Source organism: Lagenorhynchus albirostris, chromosome 14 (assembly GCF_949774975.1).
Source record: "Lagenorhynchus albirostris chromosome 14, mLagAlb1.1, whole genome shotgun sequence".
NCBI lineage: Eukaryota > Metazoa > Chordata > Mammalia > Artiodactyla > Delphinidae > Lagenorhynchus > Lagenorhynchus albirostris.
Window position 1 is genome coordinate 75,932,515 of NC_083108.1, and position 27,633 is coordinate 75,960,147.

The following is a 27,633-nucleotide window of genomic DNA, read 5'->3' on the forward strand; positions in this document are numbered from 1 at the left end:
ACACACACACACCTAGCTCTGCTCAAACTCTTCCTACTCTGAGCTAAGTGGCTTACCAGGGATCCCCTCCACAGAGGGGACGAGGACAGCAGGGCATTGGGCCTCTCATCTGACTCTCATCTAACATGGTATTTTCATGTTGTGAGAAATGCAATGTGATAACTCTTCATACAATAAAGTTGTAGATTACAGATGCTTTCTAACACATACATACTTTTGCTGATTCATAATAACTTTTTTCCTCAACTATAATTTTCTTTCCAGTCCTCAGTTTACCAATATTAATTCAAAAATACAAGGATAAAAAATGGAATTTAGCATAAGCATGAGTGAAAAGGGCCAAGGTTTTATTGACAATGACTTTAACACAATTAAACAATGTCAAGTAACTATTTTAAAAGTTACTGCCATCTTAATAAGCTACTTTGATAGAAGTATAGTATCTAGATCCTACATAACAGATCGTAAGAGTCACTAGTCAATATTGCTTTTAACTCCTAGCTCCAGAGTTTGAGAGGAATCTACATACGGTGGAACAAATTAACAAATGAAGGACTGGGTTAGTGAGGAAATCTAAACTACAAGGCTATATGGCCTCATGTTCAATCCTTTCAGGCGAATAAACATAACAGCAAAAATAAAATAAAATAAAATAATAAAGCCATAGTTGAATGAATTTAATATGAAGTTAAGATTCTGAAGAAATTTGAAAAGTCTTCAGTTACACAGAAGACAGATAAATGAAAGATGGATTCAATTTGCTCAGAACTAACCCAAGTGGTAGCAGAGAAATCAAATGGAAAAAACTAAAACAACAACAGTGAGAGCTCACTCAAGAAAAAAACCCTGACTGACATCCCTGAGAATCATAGATATGGGGGGTTAGGGAGAAGTTGGTCAATAGTAGATGTGGCTTCAAACACCAAAGAGCTGGTTAAACAGTATGATTTATAAGGTTCCTTTCAAACCTGAAATATGAATCTCAAAGATTCGTTCCTTTCAGGCGTAAGATTTCATAACTCTAATATCATTTGTATCTCAGTCAACTAGCTCAGGGGTTAGCAAACTAGGGCCCACAGGCAGGCAACTTGTTTTTGTAAAGTAAGTTTTATTAGTACACAACTACACCACATATTGTCTGTGGCAGCTTCCCCACTACAACCACAATGTTGAGCCTTAAGTAATTAACTCTCTGGTTCTCTAAGAGAAAGTCTGCTCATCCCTAAGCTAGGATAATATACATAGGCAAATATGAGATTTAAAATATAAATAAGAAGCACCAGAATTATCCTCCCACCATAAACAATTAGAAAACCAGACAAAAAATATGAAACTACTGTTTTCAGACATTGGACAGCAAACAACACAGAGGTAGAATATCTGAGAGAAAGAAAACAAATGAAGTAGGTTCTATAAAGCCTAAGGCAGCTAGAATATGTGAAAGCAGATCACCAGAAAGGAGAAAGTTATGCAAAAAAAGAGCTCCAGGGACCTGATGGGGGTTCTTTTGAGACTGTTCCTAAATACCAAGTTGCACATTCAAACAACAAAATTCAATGGGGCCAAGCAAAGAACTACTAGAGAGCTATCATCATTCCAACAGCTCACACAAAGCTGGGGTGGGGAGGGGTGGGGGGCGGGGGGGGGGGTAGACAGGGACGGAGGGAGGGGAGAGGAAGCTGGGGAATAATCTAGTTCTGAACAGCCAGTTTAAAAACAAAACAAAACAAAAAACCACAACATTGTTAAAAACCTTGGGCATAAGATAGAGACCACAGAAAAGTCAAGACTGCTTTAACCCATCCTAATAATCAGGCCTCAACCACCACCACCACCAACACCACCACCATCTTATCTAGTAGTATGATCATCATCTTACCTATTAGTAACCTAACTGCCAGCCAAAACAAAATTCAACTGTTTAAAAGAAAAAATAAAATCCAGACTTTCAATGACATAATACTCACAATGTCTAGTATCCAATAAAAGAATAATAGACATTCAAAGAAACAGCAAAAGGAGACCCATGACCAGGAGAAAAATCACTGAAGAGAAACAAACCTGGAAATGAGTGTGATGATGGAATTAAAAATCAGTTTAAAAACAGCTATTATAAGTATGGTAGAGGATTTAAAGAAAAACACAAGCTTAAAGAGAGAAATTAAAGATATAAAAAAGAGACCAAAAAATTTCTAGTCCTCAAATATTCAAAATATGAAATGACAAATTCACTGAATGGATTTAACAGATTAGGCACTGCCAAAGCAAAGATCAGGGGACTTGAAAACATACGATATAATTATCCAAGCTTAAGAATAAAGAATTTTTTTAAACTCAAAGAATAATGAGTAAAGCCGAAGCAGTCAGAATAATATCAAGTAGCCTCTACCATACATGTAATTAGGGTCCTGGCACACAAAGGGGGAAAGGGAGGACCAGAAAAAAAACAAAGACAAAACCAAAAACAATATTATTTAATAATGGCCAAACTGTCTCAAAGTTTCATGAGAACAATAAATCTCAGAACCAAGGAGTTCAGTGAACCCAAAACAATATAAACCAAAAGAAAAAAATCAAAATATACAATTAACTTTCTGAAAACCAGTATAAAAAGGAAAATCTTAAAAGCTGCTGAGAGAAAAAAAAAGACTCATTACATAAGCAGAAGCAAACACAATATTTACAACAGACTGCTCATCAGAAAATATGCAACCGGAAAACAATGGAACAAGCTGAAAGAATAAAAAACCCTCCAAATCTAGAACTCTAAATCAAGCAAATATCTTTCAAAAATGAAGATAAAATACAGATTTTCTTAGCTTAACAGAAGCCAATGGAACTTCACTTTAATAAATGTAACTAGAATAAATGCTATTTTTAAAAGTTCTTCCAGTACAAGGAAAATAGATGGAAACCTGGATCTATACAAAAGAATAACAAGCACCAGAAAGTTAATATATAAATAAATACAAAACATGTTTTCTAATTTAAAAATTTCCTTAAAAGCTAATTAACTGTTTACAGCAAAAATAATGGATCATGGACTGCATACTACATATAGGAGAAAAATTTATGACAACAGAACAAAGACTAGAAAGAGAAAATGGATCGTATACTGTTTTAAGGTTTTAACATTATAAATGAAAAAATTTATTACTTAAAGGCACACTGAAATAAGTTAAAGATGCATATTATAAACTCTTGACAAGTCCTTAAAAAGTAAAACAAAGAGGTATATCTAACAAACCAATACTGAAGACAGAATGGACTCATTAAAAAAAAGAAAAACTCAAAATAATCCAAAGTAAGTAGAAAAAGACAAAAATAAAAGGGGGGGGGAGCAAAAAATGGATGGGACCAGGCAGGAAAAAAAAAGCCAAGGTAGTAGACTTAAACTCAATCATATCAATATAATTATATTAAATATAGTCTAAGTACAAAGTACTTAGTCTAGTCTAAGTACTAGTACTACGTACTAAGTATTAAAAGATATCAATTCTCAGAATGGATAAAATTTTTAAAGGCCCAACCACATACTGCTCACAAGAAATGCACTTAAAGATAAGTTAGATTAAGAGTGAAATGGTAGAAAAGGATACATCATGCAAACACAACTTAAAAGAGAGCTGCCGTGACTGGATTAATACCAATACCTCTTGACTCCAAGAATACTATTACTAGGAATAGAGAGAGAAATTTTATAATGATAAAAATGTCAAATCTTCAAGAAGACATAAATCCCAAATGTGTAGGTACCTAATAACAAAATTTCAAAATATATGAAGCACAAACAGATATATCTAAAAGGAGAAACTGACAAATCCAGAATTATAATTGGAGATTTCAACAGGTCTCCTCTCAACAACTGATAAAACAAGTAGACAGAAAATCAATAAGAATATAGAAAAACGTGAACACTATCAACCAACATAACCAAACTGACATTTATAAAACATTATAACTCAACAAAAAAATACACTTTTTTTTTCAAATGCACATGGAACATTCACCAAGAGAAACCATATGCTGGGCCATAAAATAAATATCAAAATATTTTTAATTTTTTTCTTCATTTTTTATTTATTTTTGGCTGTGTTGGGTTTTTGTTGCTGCGCGTGGGCTTTCTCTAGTTGCGGTGAGTGGGGGCTACTGTTCATTGCAGTGTGCGGGCTTCTCATTGTGGTGGCTTCTCTTGTTTCAGAGCATGGGCTCTAGGTGCACGGGCTTCAGCAGTTGCAGCACTCGGGCTCAGCAGCTGCAGCACTCGGGCCCTAGAGCATGCGGGCTTCAGCAGTTGTGGCACACAGGCTCAGTAGTTGTGGCGCACGGGCTTAGTTGCTCCGCAGCATGTGGGATCTTCCCGGACTAGGGATTGAACCCATGTCGCTTGCATTGGCAGGTGGATTCCAAGGAAGTCCTCTATCAATATATTTTTAAAAGTTGAAACTTCTGAATAGAATTAAGTTAGAAATTAACAAAATAACTCTAATGCTCCCCTCCCCCACAAAATCTGTAAATAAATAATACTTATAAATAATGCATAGAACCACCCCCCAAAAAATCACAAGGGAAACTAGAAAATATTTTGAACTGAATATGAAAAAAATATATATACCAAAATACGAGGGATACAAGTCAAACAGTGCTCAAAGAGAGATCTGTAGCTTTAAATATTTACATTAGAAAGGAAGAAAGATATAAAATTGCTCTAAGCTTCTTCCTTTGGAAGCTAGAAAAGGTGTAAATTAAACCAAATGTAAATTAATAGAAATGATGAAGAAAAGAAATGAAATATAGAACAGACTAACAATAAAGAAAACCAATAAAATGAAAAGCTGGTTATTTTAAAAGATCAATATAATTGACAAACTTCTTACTAGGTTAATCAAGATGGGAAGAAAAGACAAATTACCAACATCAGGAATGAAAGATGAGAAATTACTTCACATCATAATAACACTGTAAAGATAATGAAATTACTATAAACAATGCTATGTCAATAATTAAAACTATTTAGATTAAATGGACTAGTCCTTTGCAACAATTACCAAAGTAACACACAAAGATCTGAACAGCCCTGTATCAAAGAAATGGAATTCATAAATTAAAATCTTCCCTCAAAGAATTCTCCAGGGCAAGATGGTTTCACTAGTAAATTCTATCAAACATCTAAGGAAGAAATACCACCAGTTCTACACAAACTTTCAAAAAACAGAGGGACTACTTCCCAAATCATTTTTAAGAGACCAACATTACTAAGACCAAAAACATTACAAGAAAAGAAGTCTACATGCCAATATCCTTCATGAACACAGATTTAAAAATCAGTAACAAAATATTAGCAAATCAAATCCAACAATATATAAAAATAACATACCCTCCACATAGAGTTTATCTTGGGAATTTAAGCTCAGTTGCATTAGTCTGAAAGCCCATCTATGTAATTTGAATCAAGCTTAGTTCAAAAACCCATCAGTAAAATTCCCCATATTAACAAAACAAAACCTGTGATCATATCAACAGAGAAAACATTTAACAGAATTCAACACCTAGAGCTTCCCTGGTGGCGCAGTGGTTAAGAATCCGCCTGCCAATGCAGGGGACATGGGTTCAAGCCCTGGACCAGGAAGATACCACATGCCGCGAGCAACTAAACCAGTGCACCACAACTACTGAGCCTGCGCTCTAGAGCCTGTGAGCCACAACTACCGAAACTCGCACGCCTAGAGCCCGTACTCCACAACGAGAAGCCACCGCAATGAGAAGCCCACCGCAACGAAGAGTAGCCCCCGCTCGCCGCAAGTAGAGAAAACCCCCGCACAGCAACGAAGGCCCAACACAGCCAAAAATAAATAAATTAATTAATTAATTAATCAAATAAAATTCAACACCTAGTCATGGTAAAAAGACTTAGCAAACTAGGAATTAAAGGGAACTTACTCAGCCTGATTAAGGGTATATTCAAAAACCTACAGCTAATATCACAATTAATGATGAAAAATTGACCACTTTCCACCTAACATCAGGAACAAAGCAAGGATGCATATTCTTAACACACTTCTATTCAGCTTTGTACTGTAGGTCTTAATCAATGCAATAAAGCAAGAAATAAAAGGCATACAGATTGGAAAGGAAGATAACATCATCTTTATTCACAGACATCATCATCATGTACGTTTACAAAAATTAAAGGACTTCAGAAAATCTACTAAAACTAATACAGTTGACCTTCCACAACACAGGTTTGAACTGTGCAGGTCTACTTATATGCACATTTTTTAAAATACTACAGTACTACATGATCCGTGGTTAGTTCAATCTGTGGAGGCGGAACTGTGGGTATGTAGGGCTGACTATAAGTTATACTCGGATTTTCAACTGTGGGGAGGGTTGGTTCCCATAACCTCCATATTGTTCAAGGGTCAACTGTAATTGAGTTTAGGGAATTTACATAGTATGTAAGAAAAATATACAAAAGTTAAATTATATTCTACATACTAGCAGTGAACAATTTTAAAATAATATTGAAAAGCAATGCCACTTATAAGAGCACTGAAAAACATGAACTACTCAGGGATAAATCTGATAACACATGTTGCAGACCTGTACACCAAAAACTATAAACAATGTTCAGAGAAATTAAAGACTTAAAGAAACGGAGAGCCAGAACATGTTTACGGCTTAGAATACCTAAAATTGTTAACCTATCAATCCTCCGCAAATTGATCTATGGATTCAACAAGATCACAATCAAATCCCTGCAGGTTGTTTTCTTGTTTGTCTTTTATTTTTTTTAACAAATTGACAGGTTGCCTCTAAAACTTATATTGAAATGCAAAGTACCCAGGAGAGCAAAAACAATTTTGAAAAAGAACAAAGTTGGAAATTTACCCTGACTTTAAGATGTACTGTAAGAGTTCAGTAATCATGACAGTGTGGTAGCGGCAGAAGAGGCATGTAGATCAAAGGAACAGAATACAGGGAATTTCCTGGCAGAATTCCCTGGCGGAGTGGTTAGGACTCTGCACTTTCATTACGGAGGGCCCAGGTTTGATCCCTGGTAGAGGAACTAAGATCCCGCAAGCCGCACTACACACACACATTCAATACATTCAATTGATTTTTGACAGTGATAGGAAAAACACAGTCTTTTCAACAAATGATGCAGGAATAACTAGATATCCCACATGCAAAAAGAACTTCAATCCTTACCTCACACCACACAAAAAAAACTCAAAATGGATCACTTAATCACAGACCTAAACCTAATAATGAACACTGTGATACTTCTGGAAGAAATCATAAGAGGAAATCTTTGCTACCCTGGAATAGCAATTAGAACTCATATATAGCTGGCTGGATGTAAAACAGTACAATCATCTTTTTAAAGTTGAGCAGTACTTTACAAAGTGAAATCTGTATTTCCCACATGATTCAGCAAGGGCACTCCTGGTTGTTTACAGAAATAAAAACATATGCCCCACACAAAAACCAGTACATGAAAGTTCATAATCATTAATAAATGAATGAATAAGCAAACTGTGGTTTACCAATACAAGGGACTACAACTTAGCACTAAAAAGGAATTACCTACTTAAGAAACAATATGAAGCCAGACAGAAGACTATATACTATATGATTCCATTTATAAAATATTCTAGAAAAGGCAAAATGAGTCTACAGTAACAGCAGATCAGTGGTTGCCTGGAGGTGGGAGGTGGTTTCACAGACTACACGTTAGTCAAAACTCATAAAACTGTACTTGCTTAAACTGGGTAACATTTTATTGTATGTAAACTATACCTCAAAAAAGATCATCAAAAATTTATGTATTAATGGAAGAATCCATGTAAAAAAAAAACTCTCAAAGAAAAAAATCTATTTTTAATATAGCCAAAGTAACCATCTTCTGTATCTCCAAGGTAACTGTGAATCTCTCTTAGAAAGATATTTTCGAAAACATTATTTTCATGCCTAACTACATCAGAACACTGGTTAATGATTTACATTTATTAACCTTAACTAAAAGAGAACTTGTGAAATTTCTGGGAACTGAACTATTTAATGTAGTTCATTAGTGAATTGGGATGATTTCTTACGCAACTGTGATAACAGACTATAAACACAAATTTATATTACTTTCTCAGTATAGCAGACATTGTTGGCTGCCGACCCAAACATGAACGGCTCCTTCCTCCACAGTAACATACACTCTATACTGCTGGGGATAACAATGTGCTCACTTGAAGAACTACATTTCCCAGCCTCCCTGAGGTTAAGCATGGCCAGATGTGTTGTAAGGAACTTCCTAGAAGTTTCCTTTAAAAGGAGGGGTGTGGCCTTCCTACATTTCCTCCACCTTCTATCTAGAATGCCACCATGATGATTATAGAGTTTGAGCAGCCATCTTGGACAATATGCTACTTGTGATAAACTAGAGATGATGGAATAGTAAGAAAGAACGAACCTGGGTCCCTTGATGACTGAGAAGTAACCAAACCAGTTCTGAAATGCTGCCTCCAGCTTGCGTGTATGCAAAAAAGAAATTTCTATCTTGTTTAAGCTATTTGTCTACTTTTTAATAAGCACATGATTATGTTACCATAATAAATCATTTCTGATGAGCATTTCAGCAACTGGCTTTTTATTTTTAAAAAACTAAAAGACTTTTAGTGAGGTGATGAATTTTTTTGAGACTATTACCCAGGTTTTTATCTTGCCCCATTCATTGATCAAAATAAACTATCTTAATTTTTCATTTTCCATCTGGTTTTCTCTATTTGGAATAAAGTAGTCTAGGAGAGAAAAATCTGCCTATCTGTGGGAAGAAATTTTAAGCTGCCTTATTACTCCATGAATCTGATGAAACTTTTTAAAAATGTAAACTGTATTATCACTCCATTAATCTCAGGCAAACCTACATGCTCCAGTGATTTCTACCTTCATGCTTATGCTAAATTATATGGTCTACACTGTTAATTTTTAAAAGGCTCAGAAAAGAAAGAGATCAATAATGTTTGGAATAGTTAGGAGAAGCTCCACAGAAGCTCTAAAGGACTTAGACAAGAAAAGAAAGAAGAGTACACAATACAATGCACTGGTTAAGCGTTCGGGCTCTGAAGTCAGTGACTGGGCTCCATCATTTGCTGGCTGTGTGACCCAGGGCAAGTTACTTTAAACTCTTGCTTCAGTTTTCTTATCTGAAAAATGGGAACAGTAGTATCTACCTCATCAGGATCTTGATGAGAAAATTTATGTAGCTGGCAAACAGTTAAGCAATTACAGGCATTCAGTAAGCACTTTTAGAAAGGGCAAAATCTCTGAGATGAGAATGTGTTTAACATGTAAAGATCTGACTTGAAATAAAGATTCTTGTTAGTGAATGGTTGGAAATTTTAAATAGAAAAAGAAAACAAAAGGCTTTTTAGAGATTAAATGCTTTTGAAAAATAAAACTCACAAAATATGTATGCCCGTTTGTATGAAAAGATGCTGATAACCTCATTAGGAATAAAAAACCTGAAAATTTTAATACTGAGATTATTTTTGCTCAGAGTATAAAAAATTAAAATGAGTAAGTTTCACAATAGGCGAGGATAGAAGAATTGGGCATTTATGTATTGCCCAAAGAAATGTAAACTGACACATCTTTTTAAGGAATTTATGGTTATAACTATCAAAATGCTTAACTGTACTGTTACAGAAAAAAACTGAATCTTAATGTTTCTCACAGTTGATGGTTAAATAAACAATAGTACATCCCATCCTGTGAAACAGGATACAACTGTTTAAAAATAATAATAATAAAAGAGTGAAGTATATCTAAATTTACTGACTTGAAAATATTGAGACTGATTTTATGACTAATATTTTTAAATGCTAAGCAGAAAAAGCATGTTGCAGGAAACGCTGGAGAATTAGCCCCTACCCGTAATTTTTTTAACTACAAATATGTCCATCATCAATATGCATATGCAATATGCATAAACTGTGGTGTAAGAGTGAATTATAATTGCACATTGTTGGAACATAATATTAAACTAAAATAGCAAGCTGCAGAGGAATATAGTTCATTTATAAAAAGTTCCAAAAACCAAAATTATATATATGTGTATATATACATACACACACTAAATACTCATGATTAAAACCTTTTTTAAAAAATAGAAGATGATAAACATAAAATCCAGAATAGTTACCTCTGAAAGGAGAGGAAAGAGAATGGAAAGGAAAGATATCATAAGGACTTCACAAATGCTAAAATGTTCTTTTTCTTACTCTGAGTATTAAGTACATGGGTGTTCACTGTATCATGATCGTTTCTACCTTATGTATGATTTATACACACTATTATCTAATGAAAACAATTCTGAAACTGCATTGTATAGGCACACAAACATATTAAAAAAAACAAATTTGGAATGATAAAAATTAAACTACCGGTAGTTACCTCTATATGGGGGAGGGGAACCTTCATGTTTTATGTCAGATCCGCCAATTAACAATACTGGATTGTTAAATTATAAATTATAAAATTAATTAAATTTATAAAGTACTTTTCTCTTAAAAATTATAATTGTGAAAATGGTAACCACATGGAAAATACGTTAGGCATACAGCTGAATAAAGAACTATATTTACCCTGTGATTACATCTACTTACCAAAAAATGTGCACATTAACAGGAAGAGCTGGAATTTATATGATCTAATGGAGTGCCTGGATTATGTGTAATTTTTTTATATGTAGTTTTAATTTCTTGGAAGTTTTATTTCTTGGAAATATTTTGTTTTTCATTAGTATGACCTCACTTGGAGAGAAATTAAAGAAAAATGACAACTGCAAGAAAGCCAACTCTCCACCTTCAGGATAGCCAAGTGAAAAATCTACCCACATGGGAAGGCTGAATGAATTACAGCCAATTGACAATGGATAGCACATGCTGTGCCAGTAAGTGCACTCAAAACAACTGGAGAGGATCCCCACCACAGCAAGGAGATTACATCAAAAGGTTCTGAAGTGCATATGTACATTTTAGCGCTTAACTGAGAACTGGTGCTGCCAAGTAAAAGTGCAGCGGGGTAGGGAAAGCTCCAGAGCACAGGGAGTCCAGGAATGTGCTTAAAAAGGAAAGGGGTATGGAAGGATGGGCAGAGAGGGAGAGAGGAAGGAAAAAGTTTTCCCAATATGCGAGGCAGAAATCTGATACGGCATAACAATTACACTCTCAGTATCTATAAAAATATTGTCCAATCAGAAAGCTAAGTGCTGAGGGAACAGAGAATAGAATGACAGGAATGAAAATTTAAAGGAACCCAAAATGAGAATGAAGAATAGCACCAAAGATACACACTGTTTTGTGGTCTTTACAAATGTCCTCTCTATTCTATCCACTATGCCAATTCCTAAAAACTGGTAATTTCCACAAAGGCAAGAAGAAAAATAGGGGTAAAAGTCTATTTCATCCTACCAAAAATATCACTAATATGAAATTGATAGAAAGAAAACCTTTAAATAAAAAACTAAGTGAAAATAATTCAAAGATTTACAGAGGGAGAATGTAATCTGCTTTCTGAGTTTACCACTTTTTTTTTTTTTTTGGTTTAATTCAACATATTTATTATTACAAGGGAATATACAGTGGAGAGTTGTTCTAACCTCTACTGCATTCCTTATGAGCCGGTAGTCAACTGTTGGTCTCTACATTGTGTTTCTGAGGTTCATCCATGATGTTGTGAGCTTACCACTATTAAAAGCAGAGGCTCTATGGAACAAACGCTGATAGAGCCAATTGCTGTTAGGGCACTCCCCCCTCTATTTTCTTTCTTTCTATCAGAGTTTCTCCATGCCCATTTCTGATAATCAAAAATTCAAGAGCTCTTCCCCTACCAAAATATTCTTGATTCCCACCTACAACCACCACCACTCACAACCCACACCTCTCCACCTACCCCACCAGTCTTGCCTTCTCCTTTCTTCCCCAACTTTTTTTTTTTAATTAAATTTTTTTTGCGGGGGGGCTGTGTTGGGTCTTCATTTTTGTGCGAGGGCTTTCTCTAGCTGCGGCAAGCGGGGGCCACTCTTCATTGCGGTGCGCGGGCCTCTCACTACGGTGGCCTCTCGTTGTAGAGCAGAGGCTCCGGACACGCAGGCTCAGTAGTTGTGGCTCACGGACCTAGTTGTTCTGCGGCATGTGGGATCTTCCCATACCAGGGTTCGAACCCGTGTCCCCTGCATTGGCAGGCAGATTCTTAACCACTGCGCCACCAGGGAAGCCCCATCTATACATTTTTGGTATGTATTTTTAAAATATAGGACTTTTATTCCTTAATATCATTTTTTTACATCTTTATTGGAATATAATTGCTTTACAATGGTGTGTTAGTTTCTGCTTTATAACATCTTCCCCAACTTTTTAATCCATCCCTCTTTTCTCATAAATCTTATTCTCAATTTAGGAAAAAAATCTTGTTCCCACTGCTTCAAACCTTTTCTGAAAATAGGCAGATTACATAGGCTAATGTTTGTTTTTACTTTCTTTTCACTATCTCTTGTCTTTCTGCCCCCAGCTCTTGTCTGTAGTTAATTTTAAAACTTTTGAGTTCCACAAGGCTTAATTTAACAGCAAGAACCCAGGCTCAGTGAATACTTTCATATATGCCTGTGATCAAAGCGTAGGTCTTCTGCTAACAACTACAGCTCATGGATGTTGCCAACAGTTTTCTTTGTTTTGTATAAACGAGAATGCAAATGCTATAAAACCAAGAATATCTGTTTGCCATTTGATTCCTCTCCTATGACATACAATATTGGTCACCAAGTCCTGTCAAATTCTACCTCCAAAATACTACTTGAACCCATTTCTTTCTCTCTATTCCTACTGGCCCTGCATAATTTCTCAGATCTAGACTATTCTAAGAGTCTTCTCTCTGCCTTTGGTTTCTCCACTATTACAATCAACACTACACAAAGCCCACCTCGGTTTTCTCTCTGAAACATAAATCTGATCAGGTCATTATCCTCCTCAAAAGCCTTCAGGCATTCCCCTGTGCATACAGAATAAACGTCCAGCTTCTTCATGTCATCCAATCTGGCGTCAAACATCACCTTTCAGGCTTGTCTCCTATCTATTAAAGACTAAGCATTAAATAAAAATAATTTAATAAAAGAATAATTTCCAAAGATATCTAGAAATATTGTATGACTCATTAATGTATTATTTATGTAATTATTTAGGTAACTGATAGATTTATTCATCTCAACCATATACTATTACCTCCAAACTCAAACTTTTACAAAACAGCTAAATAAAGTTCTATCTACCTAATGTATTAAAACTGGATTGAGCTGTTTCTATTTTCAATTCTAATATTAAAATGTAAGGGAGATCACAAGGATTTTAAATCAATAGCTATTTTCTAAAATGAATGTTAACGTATATTGCCAAATTTCTCACAGTTTTCTGGAAATTGTTAAAGTCAGCTCTTAAGAGTTCTTAACAGTGTATCACATCTACCATATGAGAAAGTTTGACAACAAAATCAAAGTTACTGTAGGAGATAAGCACCTACCTTAGTGAATCCCATTTGTTTTCCTTCTAGACTATTCCTTGAGTTTACCATATAAACTACCAAACCAGACTACTCATCCTAACACAGTCATTAGAAAAGTTTCCTAAGAACAAGTAAATACTTCTTTTTCAAATCAAATTTATAAAATTTACTAAAGAAGACAGTTTATTAGCTTACACATATCTAAGTATGGGTTCTCATGAGAATCATTCTGTTTAATTAAATGTTATAGGACCTTGCAGACAGACTCAAGAATAGCACCATCTGTCTGGGTTACAAAGCTCAGTTTCACCATGATATCACCAAACAGCAACAAAATATTATTTTCATACATATCTCAAGTAATTTACAGACAACTAAAGAATTTAGTCATATGGGATCACGACACTTGATTCAATCCATGCAGATGATTACACTCTGTACACGCTGTATGTAAACCAATATACTTTGAAAAATGTTTTTAGTAACTTAGACTTTAGGATTTATATTTCAGAAGGTAAATATTTATGGTCTTTAGTAGCTATGATGTAGATTTATGCTCTGGTATAAATTCTAAATGTTAGACTGTTCAGGTGTTAAATAAATCTGTACAATTTAAAAGTGCCTATTATTTATTTAGCATAATTATCATTTAAGTAAATTTTCCTAAAATATTTATAGCTCTAGGATTATATTGCCACACTTTCTGACAGGATTTCAATTCCCATTTTTTAATGTGAAAAGTATTTTAAGAAGGGAAGGAATTATAAATAAAATCATCTATGTAACATGAAAACCATTATTGAGAAAAATCTCATTGAATTCAGAAGTAGAAAATAATACTTGCCACTGCAACTCAATCTAAATAATATAGGCATGCCTGCTATAGGTAAAACATCCTCTGCACCTCCCCAACACTGAATATTAAGGCAGACCATGAGAAATTAAAATCCTAAATACGTATGAATGCTAATCTTCACCTGTGGAAGAAGCTGCTGAAAGAACATGTATGGGACACTGGATGACTTCCTAGGCAGTCTCAAATGAGTAAAGCAATGCTAAGTGGAAAAGGTAAGTACTTTGGTCTCACAGACCAAACTTTCTGTTAAAACCTTAAGAAATTATCTCAATTTATTTATCCCAAGGCTCTTCTTTTTAATTCTTCAGCCTAGCCAAAAATGAACCTCAGGATGATATCTAACATTTGCTAGACAGACACAGACAGGGCACAACTTACAATTCTATTCCTCCTCTTATGATAATTTGCTTTGATCCCCAGAAAGCAAAAATGCCACCTCCCCTTAATCTGTCCCAATATCTAGTCTTACCAATCAATGGGCCACTAAATCTACCTCCACTGAAACCGTACTGAAACAAAGGACACTGAAGCACTAGACAAAGAACCCGGGAGGCAACCGTACAAGCAAGGCTGGAACTCTTGGCACACATGCATAATGTATACATGCCAACAGAGTTGGCGCTTGAACTGCCCACCCCGCAGAGTTGAAAATCCACATGTAACTTTACAGTCAGCCCTCCTTATCCACGAACTCAATCAACTGCAGATCGCATAGTACTGTAGTATTTATTTATTGAAATAAACCCGAGTGTAAATGGACCCATGCAGTTCAAACCCATGTTGTTCAAGAGTCAACTGTATATCCAAAAGTAGAGTTCTTCCCAGGATTTTTGCTCATCACCTGTAAGACCCCCATCAGAAGGCACTAAATACTGACTTCAGCAACAAAATTTACAGCACAAAGCAGAACTAAAGAGAGAGAAGAAAAGACACTGACCAAAGAAGTATACTTTAAAATTTATAAAATTTTCTGGGGTGGCTGACTAAACTGTCTCTAAAAGAAATTCCATAGGAAAAGGACCAAAAACATATTACGGACAATGGCATCAATATTTGATTCATTTCAAGGGGGCGTATTTTGAAAAAGGCTTCTCATTTGGGCAGATATGTACCTGTTCTGGTGTGACTAGCTCAAAATCAGTTTCGTAACTGTTAAGTGTACAACCCAAGGAGGTGACATTTGACCTACTTAACACAACCATTAAAGGAAAATAAAAACAAAAATGGTTAACAGTAACAAGCACATCAAGTAAAATGCACATTTTTTTAGCTAAAAAAAATTTTTAAGTGTTTATTCAGGCTCAAGCTCAGTATCTTTAATCTGTGAATTTAAAAAGCACTCAAGTTACAACTGAGATTGTCCACACTTACTCATTTCTTATATGCTCACATCTTTTATTTTTCACAGGTGTCTTGCTCTTTTCCAGCGCTAACCCCATCACCTGGGTTCCTAATACCATTTCCAGCCAGATTGTTTCATCAATTATCAACTTACGTCTTTCATCTTTCTTTCCATCTCTCCACTACTGTTGCTACTAATGTATAAACACAAATGAGGCTCTTGACTTCTGAAAAATTTCCTTCATCTACCTTTCAATCTCTTACCTTCCTCACTCCCACATCACTGCTTGCCTCACATCAACCTCCTTCAACTGAAAAGTGTACCATTCATTCATTCTGCAAGCCACTGTAATCCAGATTCTACCCTCAACAGTCATATGTAATGAGTTCAAGTACCAAGCTGCCCAAACAGCAAAATTCCTCATCTTTCTCTCCTAACCTCTCCCCTTCAAGGTCCACCACAGTTGTCTTTGAAAATTATGATTATTCTTTTTTTTTATTTTTAAGTCAGATAAAGCAAATTATATTGCCCACTGAAAGTACATTAACATATATATTCATGACTTAAATGTCTAGGCTTCATGAGAAGTAATTCTGGATCAAAATCCAATTTGTTTTAAATGAACGAAATTTTTTAAATGATAGGTTACACAGTTCAACAATTCCAATTTGTCTATGTAAGAGAGCAATCCTAGAAAAGCTTTTAAACATATTAGTAAATGTAATACCATTTTACACACTTGTTTTTCCTCAATTCATTTCTCATAATAGTTTCTATATTGTCTTGGATTATCTCCCGCTTTTAGTTTCATATCCCATCTGCTCATTTAAGATTCACGTCTGTCCAGTTTCTGAAATATTTGTCACTTTAGTCATTAGCATTTTGTGTAATATAGCACTGTTTTTTTTAAAGTTCAGAACCGAATTATTTTAGAAAACTGATTATTTTAACATCACCATTTCTTAACCTAAATCAGCCTGCCCACACTTCAAATTTTCCACCTAACAAAAACCAGATTTCAACAAGTTTTTGTACTGTTTTTTAAAAGGAAACCAAGAAGCAAGACCATAAATTAGAAGTGCTCTCCTATATACCACTTCAGGAAATATTCTCAAGGACAGACCCAGAGCTGTCAACTGAGCTTCCAAAGAATATCCTTTGCATTCCCCTCTAGCAATCCATATCCATCCATTCCTTCAAGATCCAGTTTAAAACCCCCCTTCTGAGTTTTTCTGGCTGAGTTACTATGCTGTCTGTCCATGCTGCTTTCCCTCTGCATTTACCATCTACAATCTTAGAAACTAAATAGTATATGTAGGTCTTTATTCTACACATCAGACCCTTAGCCCTTTTGTAAGCCCAAGACTGATTTCAATCATTTCTGATGTATATACATGACTGGAAAATGAATATATATTGTCCTAGATTTCTCAAGCATAACATACAAAAAAATTAATATCTAAATACTAATTTATTGGTTACACCATCCAGTGTGGTCACCCCCAATTCCCTTTTCACTTCACTGAGGCTCGTTAAGTCCTCATTTACCACACAAAATATCAAGTAGAAAGTTTTTCTCTAGGAGTGAGTGAAAGAGGAAAGAAGGGAAGAGCTAAAGGGCAAAGAAATACAAAATCTTTTCCTGATGACATCACAGAACCTATCACTATTCCCTACGTTTTAATAAAAGTATATCAGTAAAGAGGAAGCAGCAGAGCAGCGGATACCTTCAGGTAGGGATGGGAAAACTGGCTTCAATCCTTGCTCCAAAACTGCTCTTCTTCCATTGGGAAGGAACCACCCTCACCTCTCAACACCCTCTTCAAGCCTCTCTTTCAGACAGCAATCCTCTCCTAGGCCTTGAAGTGGGCCTAGAGTCTGGGTCATCCTCACCTCACTCCCACTGCCTGCAGCATCTAAGATGGGTTTTAGGGAGTGCCTGCTCTGATTGCCAGCAAACTACTCAGAGGAAAAGTACTCCTAATATTCTAAACTTTCCCATAAAGATGCTCCCATAAATAGCATTCGAGTTCTATAACACAAGTAATTAAGTACAATACAATAGGCAAACCATCATTTATAGCAACAGAATTAAGGGTATGTTTTTATGTGAAAGCAAACTTACATACAAATTAACTTTTTCTGATATTCAGAATGCTGAAAACCACCTACATGTAAAATTCTACACTTTGGATAAAAACTTAGAACACTATTCATATTCGACATGACTAAGACAAAAACTACAGATGGGGGAGGGGCTTTCCTTCCTTCAACAAAGTCTAAACAATATTTTTAGATGTTGCCACATTATTAAATGGAAAATAGAAACTGGTTGGTAGCTGAGGATATATACTTTGTTCAAAACAAAGTAAGGGTTGTGACATGTGTGTGAAACTAAAACATGATTTAGTCTTTAAAAAGAAAAAGATATTTATTAAGTACTATTTCTGACATTCCCTGAGACAACTCTCAAAATGTTAATAGAACTGCTATTTAAAGTTCAAAGAGCACTCCAGAGCTGCCAAGGAATTAATAGCTTAAACTACTAAATAAGAGCCACGGTTCAATCTCCAGTCTCAGCCAGTCAGAGCTCAGGGCTGGTACAGCAGAATCACCTAGCTTATTAAAGACACCACACAACTGAGAATCACATAAACAAGTGAAAAGTTGTTAACATCTAAAGATAGCTTATTTACAAAGAAAACACAAGAACAATTTAATCTTCTGCTCCCTCCAAAAAAGCACAAATACAATATAGCTGCCATACTTAAAACAAGTAATTTTGCCATTCCAACTTCCTGGTTAACTGCCTAGGGCTACTCTATAACTTCAGTTGTAATTTGCCAGAAGTCTCTTCCTATTAAAAAACATTATCTAGTCATCCAAAATACTTTTCTTAAAAGATACTCAAAAGGATTTTTCACACCTCCTGACCCCCATATTTCCTTCAAGTTTATAGGAGGAACTGAGGCACAAAACCATTATGCAAGCAACCAGATGTAGTCACTAGTAGAAAAAATAAAAAGTTTGAATACCACTCAACTTTCCCTATTACCGACCAGTTTACTACCCATTTTACTGAGCTCATGCAAAGTAATCTTACAACTGAAGGTTGAGCAAAAGCCCTCTTATATGGCTTAGAGAATGGAAATGAAGGAATTCTGGATCAAGCCCCGAACAAAATCTCCAACAGGTTCCGAAATCTATAGGTTGCCTACCACATTAGACAAAACCTAAATACTAACTGAATTCCTATTCCTTTGAGGTATAAGCATGTCTCCCTTGATCAGCTGGAATTCTCTTTAATAAAGATTTTCTAGAACTCATCTAAAATATTACCAAGCCACAGTACATACAGCCTAGATAATGTATATTCAGAACACAGAGCTAAACAGCTAAATAAATTTTTAAAATAATAATAAATAACATATTGTGATCAGGACCTAAATGGGCAATGAGAACTCCCTTAGGGAACAAGGTGACGAAGAGAATAGTTTTCCAGTCATTCGTTCATTTAACAGAGTTAATTAGCACTTAACTGTGAAGAGAATGGAAAGATGACTTAGGGTCACAGCCCTACAGAAGCTCATATGATTATCACAGGTAGAGAGAAGGAGGTACACGGAAGGAGCAAGAGTGACAAGTTCTACCTGTGGGAGTCTAGGAAATCTTCACAGAGGAGGTGACATTTGACCTCCTTAAAAGATGAGTAGGATTGTGCCAGACATATACACGTGCAAAAAAACTGGGAGCTGGTTCCTGAGTTGGATAGATGTGCCTTCTTCCTCATTTCTCTTTAGGATATTAACATTCAATCATGAGAATTACCAACACAAAATGTTTTGTAACACCAATTATACTTTTGAATACCTTATTACCTCTCAAATTAAGCGCAGATGGACTGTGGAACTATATGAGGAAGCCTTATGTGTCTTATGCAAAAATACTTCCTCAGAAATGTATCAATGATCTTGGGGGGGAGGGGGATCACAGTTTTCATGCAATTTAATACCTTTTAGATGATCAATCTTTAAAATTTCTACTCAATATTATAAAGAATTCTATGCACAATTACATATTTTATTTGAAACAAATCATTTCCTCAAATTTAATTTTAATATCAACTGTCTTAAATATATCCAATTAAAGTAGTGACTTAATACAAATTAAGAATTATTCCAGTAAAGAAACCTAGTGAAGGCTGAGAAAAAAAAATTTACCTGCAAATCTACCTAATTCTCTTTATCTTCCCCTTTTCATTTTTTTAAGTTACAAATCTAAACAATGTAAAATAAAGGTACAAATGAAATTTTCAAATAATCAACTCAGGAGGTTCCTTTAACAGTAATGGAATTTCACTGTACTGGAAAAAGTACAAAATGCAGAAAGCTGTCAACCAGGGCTCTGTGCTATTTCACAGTAGTAGAAATACGGTTTTAATAAGTTTCTACCACAATTCATCTGGAATGAGAAAATAAACACTCAGAAATATACATAATAAACTACAGAGTATGAAAATGCCAGTAACATAAACGTTCTCCCTTGGACACCATTGATTCTTCTAATTCTCACCTAGAAATTAATGGAAAAAACTTAATCTTCCTTGACTAGAATCCAAATGAACTCTAAAAGACATTTTATCAGCTTAAAAAAGGAAAACAACTGTACTCCAACAAACATAACTAAAACATGCTCATATAAATGCAAGTAAAACAGGAGTTCCTAAAAGAAGACTATGATAGCCAATTTATGAGGACAGAATCCAACGATTTCAAAACTTAAGTAACAAAACACTATAGTAGGATGGGGAGCTACCATAACATTTTAAAAGCATTTAAAACTATTTTTGTATCAGCTAAAGCAAAGATAGAAAACTATACTGATGTACATAAGTGACTTTATACTAAACAAAAATTGGGCAAACATATACATTTCATTCATGCAAATGAACGTGAATTTACAATTCCTCATTTATGTTAATATTTACCAAGATTAATGGAAAATCATCTCCCCTATGTAATGAAGTGAATTCCCCCAACAGAACAAAGCTAACACCTTCAAATCTTTCGAATAAACAATGAAAGCTTATACTATAAAAGGAAATTATCTAAACAGGATCAGAAAGTTGTTAAATGATTCAAGTGGGAAGAAAAGTCCGAAATTCCAACACACACTACAAATATTGATTCATTAACTCCAAATCTCTAAGCAAGTCCTATGAAACAAATGTGGGTGCAAATTTTTTTTTTAACTATTCCCACAGCACATTTTTAGGCTATCTACCTAACTACCTCACTTTGCAATGCATTAAATGTAATTTCTCGAAATTACGATGTTTATACAATGACAAAAACACGAATTCTGGTGGCTACAACACACATTGTTTGTAAAGCAGATTAGCACACAATACATTTTAAATAAGTGACACTAAAAGAAATGTCACAGAAATCTTTTTTCTCCATTTCTAATAAATGGCTGCAATGCACAGCTCAGTAATAATACCTAATATTCAACCATATTACTAATTCTTATAAACTTTGTCTAATCTCTCTCACCAGCTAACTTTTCTGTGAAATTAACATATCACCCACTTTCAGAAAAAACAACAAATCAGTACCTTCTACTACTATTTCAGAGGAGGAGATTATTATTTTCTTCTACTGAAAATAAGTCAAACCATTCAGAAAAATATCTAGTCTGCGAATTCCCTGGCAGTCCAGTGGTGAGGACTCTCTGCCAGGGCACGGGTCCGACCCCTGTTCAGGGAACTAAGATCCCACAAGCCAGGCGGCATGGCCAAAAAAAAGAAAAATATCTAGTCTACCTTTGAATCAAACTTTGAGGAACAGTTGAATTAACTGTTCATTAAAAAAAAAATCCACATAAACAATCTTATTACTATTTACACTGAATTTCACTTCAATTTTAAATAATTTAACAAATATAACTATAGAATACGCTTATCTTCTGCAAATATATGATACAGAGAATACAGTATAAACTGGTGACAGTATCTTTCTTATTACTCTCAAGAGCAGAGGAGACCTTTGAAAGTGTTTGATGAATACAATTAACTCACAATTAACTAGGCTAAATTAGCCAGTGAACAAAAAAGATGAATCAATCTTTCCAAACCTAATTAATATAATCCACTACTATAACTTAATGTTAATTAAAAGAGTGCCTTAAGAGATTTTTTTCTCCAAATACCTAACACAATCATGAAAAAAAAATGCCAAAATATTCCAAAGAAAGTGCTACACTACATAAGCACCTGGCATAAACTCAACACTCATTGTCCTCAGGCACCCCCCCCCCCGCCTTTATTCTCACAAAGAAACAGCCCCAACCTAACTTCCTCTCAATGAGCACTTCAAGCAATAACACAGATATTTTGCAGCATATAAGTCTTAGGTACATTATTTTCTCTTTAAAATTATGAACACGTACAAATGGCTCTTTAAAATGGTCCAATAAACTGCTACACTATGCCTTAAATTGCTGTCTATTATGTACTTAAAAATATTTACTAGCAATTGGAGGTTAATATGGCAATTATTACTGGGTAGCTATTATTGCTATTAAAAATATATAAATACTGCAACACCATGCACTACTAAACAACTAAACACTGAACAGAAAACATACATTAGCAAATTATAAACATTTTCATTCAACAAAATGAACCATCATGAAAAAAAGATGCTTTATGTGTAAATACTAAAATTGGAAATTGAGATGAAAAAATACCCTGTATATTTACTGGCACTTGAGAAGATTAATCATTCCTTCTTCCTCATTTTCAATTGATAGTCCTCCCCATCTGGTTCTAACTCAAAAGAATAGATCTCAAAGTTTCTACATTTACAACTATCTTCCTTCTCTGCAAAAACTATAATAAATCTCTTCAGAAAAAAGGAAGCAGGTCAACAACAGATTACCTTAAAATCTTCAAATATAGAATGAATGGTCCTTAATAGGAATTATGTACTAATGTGTGTTTCAATTGAGGAAGGAAGAATGATACCATCCCCCAACTACCCCATAGTCAGGAAGATGCTAAGCAAATAAAACAACATGAATGTGCAGCACACATAATTAAGAATTAGACTGCTGTTGTGTCAAACAGTATATACTTAAATCTAGTTAAAGGACACAAAATCGCTTTTCTCCACATCACCTCGACTGAGAAACAAAAGTAAAGAAACAAAACTAAAGATATACTTAACATCTGGAAATTATATCTTTCCACAAGGGTGAGTTGACATACCATAGGGTGCACTCGTACACTTTCCAAAAGGGCAGATTTAACACACTTAACTGAATTATAACTGAGTGAATATATAACAAGAGTCTCCCGGAAATGTGATGGACAGCATGAGAAAACAGTTTTGAGTCACAAAGGCACAGCCAGGCATGCATTTAATGCAGTAGCTACAAATTTCACAACTGTAAGAATAAGAAACACATACAATGACCCATATCATATATACACAATGGCATCTTTCACATGTTAGGAAAAGGGGGCAGGGGGTGACAAAGAATTTAGGAAATGTGATGCCATGCAGCAGAAATATCAGAAAGCAAAATAAGTAAAGGACTGACAAAAACCTTAAGGCATCTGACTGCACAAATCAACTTTTGCTAAGCCATATGAACACCTCAAGGTAACACAAAGTGGGTGGATCATTACTGTGTTACAGAACTTTATAATCTCTAGCTTACATTTCAATCTACATTAATATGAGTATCTAGATAAATTCTCTATAAACAATAGTTTTCTCTGCTCAAAACAACTGCAGGCCAAAAAGAAAAATACATGCCATTATAAAGCACCAAGAGTTCTTATAATACATGCTTTATTTTGAACAGGTAATGATTTTATCTCCTTTGGAATTATTCTATACAATGTACTTCAGGCAACATATTTTTGTTATCCCAGGTTGCTGCTATATCTAATTTACAAGAAAATGCTCAATTTGGAATGAGAAAAATTTACAATATCAGCAGTTCTTTAACCGATTCGTAATTTTTTTAATTAGCACCAATCCACCCTCCACCTAAAAGAGAATGTAGACATTCTATAGTCCTTCAAAAAAAAAAAAATCAACCCACGCCTTTCCGCATTTCAAAGTTGCTACCTAAAGAGCAATTCTGATTAAAAAAAGAAAAAGAGTATATTCAAAAATCAATTCCTGGTTTAAAGAGGTTTAGGAGAGAAATACCCAAAGCACAAACCTTTAGTCAGTCATAAAGCACAGAGTCCGCTCCCACAAATTGTTTCTACAAAAGAATCTTAAACATCTTATCTCTATCAACATTATCATCCTTACTTAAGCTTTAAAAGAAAAGAAAAAGAAAAAAGGTAGAAGAAATGATATATACTAAAGACTGGCTACACATGGATTTTTATTTGTCTACAAAATGCACTGTATATAAATTAGCCACATATATACAAGCCATTACCAGTCAGCATGATATATGGTTATTTGGGGGCTCTCTCCTCACTAATATTGGTCTACTTGGTTATTTTAATTCCCTGATAAAGTGTCAACGTGGTCACCAGCCGCCAAACAAAAACCTTTTAAATACCCCTTAATCAATGTTTGCTAATCTATGGAAGTCCCTGAATCTGACTAATACTAAATGATAGACTGAGAGAAGAAAACAGGAGGCAAAATGAGTTTTATTCCCATATATCAAATGATCAAGGGAAAATTATCACAGTACAGAGAGTAAGAATCGCAACTTATAACTGATTTTAAGATTAAATATCCGAAAAAAATGCTAGAAAAAAAAAAGACCTGATCCTAGTACAAAGCACAGATACTATGTCACTCGGTCTTTGTAGGTAAAAATTACATTTTGACTTTTTTTATCTGCATAATGAAATATATTTAATAAGATAAAGCTTCCATTCGAAAAGTTGGCAAGAATTTGTACTTCTCCACTAGTCTCAAAGAAAAAAAATCTATGCTATCCATAATTAAATGTAACTAATTACAATTTGAACACTAAATTATTTATCCAGTGTAAACAAGGATTAAGAGGAAATAAAGCTCTATCTACAGCAGAGGTTACAGAAAACAATTTCCAAAATGCATGTTCCCCAAAGGCAGTCCCCCCAAAAGGGTACACAACTTAAACTAAGTTGAGTTTTTCAAGCCTAAATTAAACCGTTCAGCCAATTTTCCAATTATATTCTACGCTTGAAACATAATTGCCCTACATCTGTTTACAAATCTTTGCTCAATATTTAAACAAATTCGTAGTCTCCCGGGCACATAGTTCTACATACAGTAACTCATGCACAAAGCACATATTTAAAGACCACGCACTGCAATTATTAGCCTAAACGCCAGGTTTAACAACGTGAATGTTTTCAGAGCTAGGTAATACGACCCAATAAAAAGCAAAGATGGCATTTACCACCAAATGTCACTGCCACCGCCAGGAAAGAGTTGCTGGAACCCTATACATTTTTAATTTCGATGAACCTAGACGGCGTCGTCGGGTGCCAGGCTTCCAGGAGAACAATTGACACCCTAACTGCTTCAAGATTAAGGCAGGCGATTCAAATCCGAAGGAAAAGTTGTCAATTATCAGAGAGACAGCGCGAGAGAGGCGAAGGCAGATAAAAGCGATGTTATCAAACCGCCCAGCTTGTTGCTTTTGTGTGTGTGTGTGGATTCGTTGTTAGGAGAGAGAAAACAGTTTTTAAAAGACACAGGAGGAGAGAAAGAAGAAAAAGCTTTCTCCACCTTCCGTCGGCTCGGTGCAATGGCTTTACGGCTCTCCAGCGTAGTAAGCCCCGAGAGGCAGACGGCTGTCGATGTTTACAATCCCGGGAGCTTCGGGTGCAAGAGTCCTTTACTGACACAATCGCATTCAATCAACTGTTTTCGAGCGAAATTGCAGGTGTCATTATGGAATTTTTTTAAAATTCAAAAGGCGGGCGGGCGGGCAGCCGATCCGACACAAGGGGGAAAAAGCTGCTTATCGCAGGCGCGGGCATCACAAGGCAAAGCCTTCCACATTTAGGGAAGAAAAGGGGGGGAAATGGGAGGGGAAGGGGAGTGCGATTGCAACAGAGGGTGGGCGTTCGAAGTGCGACCCAGAATCCGCAGCTTTGAGACTTCCACATGCAAATTCCACGCCGAGCGCCGCGCTCACAAATGATTTTTAAAGAGCCAAATAAACACTGGAAGGGATCCAAGGCGAGGGAGAGACGATCCAAAAGGGGGAGAATCGGCGAGAGGCGAACGGCGGGGAGAGGCGAGGGAGGGGCGAAGTCCCGGCGGCGGGAGGAGAAAGTTGGTCGGCGGCGGAGGTCGGCGGCAGAGGTCGGGGACCCCCCCCCGACACAACCCCCTCCCCGCAGCCCGACTACTCACCAGCGAGAAGAGGTTGGAGTGACAATCCTCCAGGCTCGCCCCGTTCGCCACCCAGTTCGCTGCCGCAGTCATGATCCTCCGCGAGCCCGGCCGCCAGAGCGGGGCATGTCGGAGCGAGGCGTCCGAGGCGAGGCCGGGCCGGGCGGCGGCGCCTCGCCGGGGAGCGCGGGGCGGCCGGGCCGCCGCCGCCGCCGGTGGAGGGCGCGAGGGCCGGCGGGCGGGCGGGAGGCGCCGCGGCGACGCCGCGCTGGGGGCGGCGGGCCCGGGCCGGCGGGGGGGTCCGCGGCGACCGCGCGGCTCCTTCCTGCTCGGGCGGCGGCGGCGGCTCCCGCGGCTCCGGCGGCGGCGGGGGGCGCTGTCCGCGCGGCCCGGCGCCCTCCCCGCCTCTCAGGGCCGCCGCTGCCTCCCGGGCCGGCGCTGCGGGCCGGCCGCCGCCTCCGCCTTCCCTGTTCCTCAGCCGCCGCCGCCGCCGCCGCCGCCGCCTTGTTTATCTCCAGCCACCGACTCCCCCTCGGCCCCCGCCGGCGCGTGAGGGGAGGCGAGCCCGAGTCGCCGCCGCCGCCTCGGAGCCGCCGCCGCCGCGGAGCGCGAACTCGCGAAGGGGGGGGTGCGGACGAAGCCAGCGGGCGACCCCGGCAGCCGAGCGACGTCCCCTCCTTCCTCTTCCTCCCCCACCCCCCCCTCCTCCCCAGTCAGCCTCGCTTCTCCTCCCTCCCGGGGCTCGCTCGCTCTGACAGCAATGGCGGCCGCCGACCGCGGCTCGGCCCGCCATTGGCTGGCGCTGCGTCACGTGACGGGCGCCGGCCGCGCGGGGGGGTGGCGGAGGGGGCGGGGGAGGGGTCGGAGCGGCGGCCGCGGCGGCTCGCGGGCGGCGCTGCTGAGCCGAGTGGGGCCGGATTCTCCGGCCGAGAGAGGGAGGGAGACGGAGACCGAGACGGAGAGGGAGAGAAAGAAGTGCAGGCGACGCGGCTCTGGGGCGGGCGCGCGGGCAGCGGCCGGGCCGGCGGCCTCGCGCCCCGCCCCCTCGGGTGCTTAGACCTCCGCTGGGCGCGACTGCGAGCCCCGGGAATGCCCGTGGAGGTGGCTGCGGAGGACTCGGGGCCCCTTGCCTGTGCCCCGGACCGCCCCGGCCGGCTGCGTGGCAAGGGCTCGCCGTGGGCCAAGCAGAAGATCCAAGTGTTTCGGGGGTGTCTCCTCGAGGTCTCACTCCGTCCTCCGCGTTTTGCAGATGAGAAAACTGAAGCACAAAGAGATTAAGTCACTTGCCCGAGGTTGCACAGCTGGGAAGAGGAGGGGGTGGGATTCGAACCCCTGCACCCAGGCACAGCGCAGCTAAGGTCTTGCGTTAAGGTTTATAAGCCTCACCCAGGGAGCGCTAACTGTGAATACAGAAATGCCTTTCGAGCCCTTACTCCTAGGCACTGTGTGTATGCATTCATTCTTTGCATAAATGCTTCCTGATCTCTTGCTTTGTGCCAGAATATGTATAT

At 37.5% G+C, this 27,633-nt stretch overlaps 1 protein-coding gene across 4 annotated transcripts in view; it reads right to left on the minus strand.

Annotated features, from left to right (window-relative positions):
* Positions 1 to 26,315, minus strand: part of MED13L (mediator complex subunit 13L) — a 297,857-nt gene extending 271,542 nt beyond the window's left edge. For all 4 annotated transcript variants that reach the window (XM_060121968.1, XM_060121970.1, XM_060121969.1 and 1 more), the window contains exon 1: positions 26,144 to 26,315. In XM_060121968.1, coding sequence (XP_059977951.1) covers positions 26,144 to 26,215 — 72 coding nt within the window. In that variant the 5' untranslated portion in view covers positions 26,216 to 26,315. The remainder of the gene's footprint in view (positions 1 to 26,143) is intronic.
* Between the last annotated feature and the right edge of the window lie 1,318 nt (positions 26,316 to 27,633).